At 37.0% G+C, this 7,570-nt stretch overlaps 1 protein-coding gene across 3 annotated transcripts in view; it reads right to left on the reverse strand.

Moving 5' to 3' along the window:
• Dcc (DCC netrin 1 receptor) overlaps nt 1–7,570 on the reverse strand; it is a 791,710-nt gene that overhangs the window by 620,811 nt on the left and 163,329 nt on the right. For all 3 annotated transcript variants that reach the window (XM_029558504.1, XM_029558503.1, XM_008822828.3), the window contains exon 3: nt 315–465. In XM_029558504.1, coding sequence (XP_029414364.1) covers nt 315–465 — 151 coding nt within the window. The remainder of the gene's footprint in view (nt 1–314; nt 466–7,570) is intronic.

The following is a 7,570-nucleotide window of genomic DNA, read 5'->3' on the forward strand; positions in this document are numbered from 1 at the left end:
TTTAAGACCTACCTTCTCTGTACCACATTCTTAGGAGGAGATCATTCAAACATCCTTGCTGAAGATTCTTTGGGCAAGACATCTCAATGACCATACTAATTTTGTCATTTTCCCTTCAGAATTGATCCTATGAGTTTTCACATTTTTCTCCATCCTCTAATGCAAATAGTTAAATATCATTCATATACTACTCATGTCAAGGGTTTTGGAAACAAATCTAATTATTTTGAGAAAACAGGCATTTCAGTGCTTCTATAAATCAGAAAGTGATAAACAATAATGTATGGGATTTAAGAGTCCCTAGCATATAATACCTGAGTTGGATGACTTCCTCTCCTCGTAACCAGGTAAAGCTTGGCGGAGGATAGCCAGAAACACAACACTCCAAGACGGCATCTTTTCCTTCAATAGCTACTACATTGGAAGGTCTCTGCAGAAAATACAGCTGCCTATGAAGTCCTGGATCTATGGAAAGAAAACACAGGATCATATATGTCAGAAAAATATATATTGTAACTTGAATCACACTTTTTCTTAACACGACTCAAGATAATGGAGAATAAAGATAGAATGATGTGAAAATGTCAGTGAAACTTGTGAATAAAGTTCTGAAAGAGCTTTTCCACATCCAGACTATAGAGTTGTGGCAGAATATTACTAGCTGCTAAGGAGTCAAGGTAAAAGGCAAGTGGTATGGGGTGCAATGTCAGGTCACTACTGTGAACTACAGCCTGATTTGTCATCATAGAATTAGACAACACTACCAGTAACTTTTCCTAATTTTATCATCCAAAAGCATCAATATGTTCAATTGGTAAACCACTAACCTCTGTTGTACTATCTTCTGCTTTGGTTATCAATGTAATGTCTTGATGGGTAAGATAAGTAAACTTATTAAATAGTGTTACATAGAATAGAAGCAAAGACAATTAAAAATATAGCTTTTAAGAAAATATTTGATGTCTTCCAAAAGAAAGTTATATTTGTTTAATCTTTCTCATTTGCTTTCTAACAATAAATATGGTTATATTTTATTTTCTTACTTTATTTAGTTTAGTTTCTTCTGTTTATTATTAACTTTTAAAAACTTTCCAGAAGGTGAGCTTGCCTGTAGAGCTAAGACCTGGGTGAATCATGTACTCGGCTTCCTTCCGCTTGATCTCAGGTGCCACTCACTCTACATCTGCAGCTTTCCCCATGCTTACTGGCACTGATGTACAATCTAGTGACTCATAGTCTTCATTTTTAGGACTCATTTGACCCACACTCACTGAGTTCTATCAGATAAAATAAGCAGAAATTCAGTCTAAGCAAAGGATTTCACACTCAAGAAATCAATTTCAGATTAAAGAGCATCTCTTCTCTCCATTATATGACTTCCAGGCATAATGTGGGGAGTATCAGTCAAGACTGTACCCTTCAGTATCCTCTTGACTTAATCTGTTGAACAGTTCCCACCAAAGTTGATTTCTTTAAGGTATGTTATTAAGTTTCTACCTTTCCATTAAAATCCACATCCCTCTAGGAAGGTTTGGTTAAGGTTATTTTTAACTTAATGCATAAAATAGAATTAGCTGATAGCCAATTATTTTATAAAATCAAAGAAACATTTGAATGCAAAGAAAATAGGTAATGAAGTCTTAAAATCAAGGACAGAGATGGATTCTGAATCACCAAGAGAGATTAGATCCAAGCATGTCACAGCACAGCCTGCTGCAGGACCCACAGGAAGTGATGTGGGAGGGATATGAGCTAAATCTAAAAATGGCTATTAATTTTCCTTAGCAGACTCCACATAGGTTGAGAATGACAATAAAAGAAGAAAATAAATCATTTGGTTAGTTTTTATCTAAAATACTTTGCGTATGCAATTCACACTTTCTCAGAATTTCCACATCTGTCTCTTGTACATTCAACAATATAAACAAATAAACTTCACCATGAAAATATTTGAAGCACTTTCCAAATGTGTTAATCATTATTTAACCAGTGTTGTGGGGAAATGCCTAAAAAGTGTTGGAAATCACTAATGGTATATTTCATTTCCCCTCTTAAAGGTGATCTTTCAACTTAAACAAATACGGTTCAAAAGATAATATTGCCTAAGGAAAATATTTTTAGAAAGGACGAGTTCCCACAAAGTACATTTGTAAGTAGCTGTCTTCATAATGTCGAGCAATTCATCCAGACACATGGCCTTTACCACCTGCTTCCAGCAGCAGTTTCTTACATATACTGTACAAGGCTGCTCTGTAGCACTGCCCTTGGAAAAAACATTAGGTAATATCTGCTGATTCAGTGCTAACTAAGAAAAACGTTACCAGGGACCAATAAACAGGAAAATTATCAATCAATGGAAGAATCAGTATTTCAATTTAAAACTAAACTGTGCTTTATCTTATCAGAAATGACAAACATGCAATACAAAATAAATCCTTTTTTGATATTTTAAATTTTTTCTGTGTATCAGAACCTTGAGCAAAAACGCAGTTTCTGAATATCAGTTCCCATCCACTGTGGCACTGTTTCCTCTATGATAAACATCTACATTTCTATCATTCATTTGTTATAATTTATGAACCGATGTTACTCACTATTAGTAACTAAACTCTATAGTTGAAAATAGGACTAATGTTTCTGCAGAGACTTTTACAAATGCACATCATGCATCCATCACTGCAATGAGCAGTTTCTTCATTTATTCATATCTACCCTATTAGTCCCACTTAGAAACCTAAAAATTTGTTAATCATTTTACTATGAACATTATTGAAATTCCTTACATTTTCTCTGCACTAAGATTTTTACTAATTTTTGCAGGCTAAGTCAACTTAGCACATTAAATTAAAAATAGCCTTAATTAATAATGGGAATCATATTATATGCCTCCTTTTCAGACTGGACTTTTTTCATTCAGCATTATTTAGTAAACATTTCTACTTTTGTGAGTTGATAGATAATCCTTTCTAATTGTTGGATATTATGAAATGGTATAGATATATAAAGATTCATTTGTTAACCTGTTAAAGGTACTTTGGTTGCTGCCAGTTTTGCATGATTATGAACAAATCGACTATAAACTGTCTCTGTGTAGATTTTAATTTTTTAATTAATGAAATTTATTATTCGACATAATCCATATTTGCCACTCTCTCCCCCTCTCCCTCTCCCATCTCCCTACACTGCATATTTATCCTACTCCTCCAAATCTCTTCCTATGTTAATGTCTGTTTTATTTTCTTTTATGACTCATGGAGTTTAATCATTATTATCCAAAAAACCATTTGTTGAGCTATCAATTGGAACCTAGTGGTCTCAGCAATGTGTTCACAGCTTGAGACAATGTTTTCCCTACTCCAGGAAACTAGCAATAGCCAATAGCTCAGCAGTAAAGGGTATAAGTCTTTGAGCCTTTCCCTCTTCCAACAGTAATCAATGACAGGGCCTGTCTTGTGCCGGCCCAGTGCAGGTAACCACAGTTGTAAATTCATGATTGCAATGGTTTTAGTATGTCTAGATGATGTCATTTCAAGGTCCTTCACCCTGTTTTTCCAACTTAAATATTTCCTGTTCCCTCTTCTACAATGTTCCTTGAGCCTAAAAGGGGATTATGTAAAGGCTTTGAGCAGGGCTCAATCCAATTATGTTGGACTAAAATCACTAATTTGTATAGTAAAATTATGCTTCACTTTATAGACAATGGCCAAATTGTCTTCCAGTGTGGCTGTGCAATTTATCACACTCACCAGCAATGAAGAACTATTTTCATGACTCCACAGACTGCCTAGCATTTGATACTGTCATATTTTTATAATCTGTCATCGTAATGGTTGTACGGTAGTATAATGTAGTTGTTTTAAATCAGATCCCTTAGTAGGTAATGCTGACACCCTTTCATGTTGCTTTGTTTTAATCTGCGTATCTTCTTTGGTGAGTTGTCAAGATCTTTGACTCTTGTTGAATTGGATCATTGTTTTGTATCATTGATATTCTAAAGTTTATTAAAAGTTTTGAATATAAGTTTTTTTGTGAACGCATGCTAGACAAGAACTCTCCAATATGACTTTGCTTTTATTTGGATGCTTTTTTGTTTTATTTTTGTTTGCTGAACACTGTCTTTTGCAGAGTACAAGGTTCTGAATTTAGACATATGCAACTTACATTTTTCTTTCATGAATTTTTTATGTGTATTGTCTGAAAATTCAGGAGCATATCTAAACCCTCCAGGACCTCCAATGCCATATTCTAGAAATCTTGTTTTTCATTTTGCCTTTAGGCTGGTGATCCATTTTGAATTAATCTTTGTAAAATTGTGTTCTAACTTTTCAGCAACCTTTGGTAAGGTACTTTCCTTTTTCTATTAGGTTGAATCTACTCCATTGTCAAGAATGTGATAACTAACTATGTGTGTGGGTCTGTTCCTAACAGCCTTTTTTTCTATTCCTTTGATATGTGACTTTGTTATTCTGTCAGTACCATACTGTGTGTACTGTCCATTCTGAAATCAGTATCCATCCCCTGCCCTTTGGCTTCTTCCTGTTTGTGCTTAATATTTTCATTCTCTTTCCAAATAAAGGTTAGAATTTATTTAAATCTAAAAATGGCTTGCTTGTATTTGGCTGTTATTTTAATATGTAAATAGTTTTTACAGCAATGGGTTCAGATAACCTCAAAAGGACCTTTTGCTAATACTTCTTAGAATAGACTTTGGTGTTTGTTGCCCTAAATATATTTATAAAATATGGTTAGAATTTAGATGAGAAATATTTTTCCATTTTCTGAAATACAATTCTCTGTTTCACTTAATGAATTCAAGCATTAAAGATGTTTTTCTCTAAATTCTGATAGACATTTCTCAAACAGTGAGTAATTCAAATGTGCTACAACTCTGTGGCAGAACAAGTATCACCACAAAATAAATGAAGAGTCAAAGGGCTTCCACCCTCAGTTAAGCCACTTTGGAAACACCCTCACAGACACATTGAGAATGTCTCGTGGGTGATTTTAAATCTTGACAATCTTGACAATCAAAATCAAACATCACGCTGTCTGAAAAGAAAAGAAAAAAGAAAAGAAAAAAAAAGAGTACATGAAGTTATCAGAAAAAAGTGATGGGGAGATATGTGAGGAGTTAGAGGGGAGGGAGTGGGCATGGATTTGATCAAAACACCTTAGATGCATGTATGAAATTCTCAACAAAGTTTTTGTAAAAGTTAAAAAAAATAAATAAATAAAAAAGAGATCGCCTCCCTCTGCTTCCCTGGGCTGCAAGGCCCACCAGCCTCTTTCGTGGGTGTTGGGACTGACCTCTCCATGTGGAAACACCACTGCTTCCTGATCCCTTCTATCTAGATGGACCCAGTTCCTTCTTCCAGTTATGGAAGCCCTCTGGGCCTGGGCCTACACTCACTTCCGTCTGTTTCCCTGGGCCTTCATGACCTGCTGGCCTCTCTCCTGGGTAAGTCCATAGTGCCCTCTGCACCTTGACTCCCCCCCAGCCTCATTCACCCTCCCATCTCCACTGCCCCTTTCTCTTCCTAGCCTGAGTCCTGTCCCATTCCTTGTCATAGTGCTCCACACAGGGGGTAAACACCACTGCTTCCTGATTCTTTGCATCCTGACCAACACAGTTTCTTCTTATGGTCCCCAGGAGTCCTCTGGGCCTGGTCCTGCCCTCACCTCTCTCTGATTCCCTGGGCAACACAATCTGCCACCCTTTCTCCTGGGAGCCCTCTGGGCCTGGTCCCTCCCTCACCTCCCTCTGCTTTCCTGGGCTGCACAAACCACCAGCCTCTTTTCTGGACACTGGGGTTGACCTCTTGGCTTCCTGATCCTTTGCATCCAGACCAACCCAGTTCCTCCCTGCAGTCCCCAGAAGCCCTTGGGGCCTCTTCTCACCACAATCTCCCATTTCATGTCTGGGTAGCACCAACACCAGCTGCCCAAGACCAGCATCTTTCCTGGGCCCTGCTACCAAGCCAGTCCAACCCCAAAATTCCTGAGGACAAGATCTTTCCTGGAAGGATCCAGACCTTAGGAGAAAGCCTGAGAGCGTCTGATCCTCATCTGACTTGGCCCTTTGTGGGAACTCCTGAAGACAAGGAATCTGGCCACTCGAATATAACATCAAAAAAGGGAAACTGAAGCTTAGAGGAACCAGCTTTTCATGCCCCAAAAGTAAAGAACAAAGGCACATAAAGTTTACAAAAAGAAGCAAAACTAAACTTGAAGACTTGAGTCTCACACAAGAATCAGAAACTACAAAAATTCACATATGAAAATCACAGAGAAAAAAATAACAACATGAAAAATCAAAATAACATATCCCCACTAAATATCAATAGTCCTCTAGAGGAGTACAATGAGAACCCCCTAGAGATAATGCAGGACATGGAACTCAAAAGAACAATTATAAACTTCCTGGAGGGATCCAGATCTTAGGAGAAAGCCTGAAAGTATCTGATCCTCATCAGACTTGGGCCTCTGTGGGAACTCCTGAAGACAAAAGCAATCTGGCCACTCCAATATAAAATCATTGATGACTACTCAGGCTGAAATGAAGAAGGAAGTGAAACACTCAGGAAATGATAGGAGAAAGCCTCATCAATAGGATGAAGAAATATGGAAAACAGTATCAAGACTGGAAGATAAAGTGGACAAACTAGACCACTCAAACAAAGATTATGAAAAATTTAAGAAATCACAACAATGGAATACACAGGAATTATGTGACACCATAAAAAGACCAAACTTACAAATCATAGGCATACAGGAGAGGGAAGAATCCCAAGTTAATGGCATGGACCAGATCCACAACAGAATCAAGGAAGAAATTTCCCCAAATTAAAGAAAGACATGCCCATACAAATACAAGAAGCATATAGAACACCAAACAGACAGCACAAGAAAAGAAACTATCCACGGCACATCATACTAAAAGCACTAAATATATAGAAAAAAGAGACAATATTGAAAGCTGCAAAAGAAAAACAAGTCACATATAAAGGAAAACCCATTAGGATTACAGCTGACTTTCCAGTGCAAACTATGAAAGACAGAAGCGCCTGGACCAAAGTACTCTCAGATTTAAATGTCCACAGATGCCAACCCAGATTACTATACCAGCCAAAAATGTCTACCATAGTTGAAAGGGAAAGAAAAATCTTCCATGACATAAATAGGCTGAAGGAATTCATGTCCACAAAACCTGTCCTTCAGAGAGTTCTGGAAGCAATACAAAGAGCTGAAGAAAGGAACGACTGTACACAAGGGGTTGTGGAAAGAAATTCAATGAAGGTATAAGTGAAGAAAAGTACAGCTATATCAAGAATGTGAGCGGAAATAAAAATGACAGGATTCAATACACATCTTTCATTAATGACTTTAAATATTAATGGACAGAACTCCCCAGTCAAAAGACACAGACTACATGAATGAATTAAGAAACAAAACACATCTTTTTGTTGTCTGCAAGAAACCCATCTCACATTCAAGGACAGACACTATCTTAAGGTGAATTGATGGAAAAAAAATATACCAAGCAAATGGTACTAAGAAAAAAGCAGGCATT

The sequence above is a fragment of the Nannospalax galili genome, unplaced genomic scaffold (assembly GCF_000622305.1).
Source record: "Nannospalax galili isolate Female #2095 unplaced genomic scaffold, S.galili_v1.0 scaffold1609, whole genome shotgun sequence".
NCBI lineage: Eukaryota > Metazoa > Chordata > Mammalia > Rodentia > Spalacidae > Nannospalax > Nannospalax galili.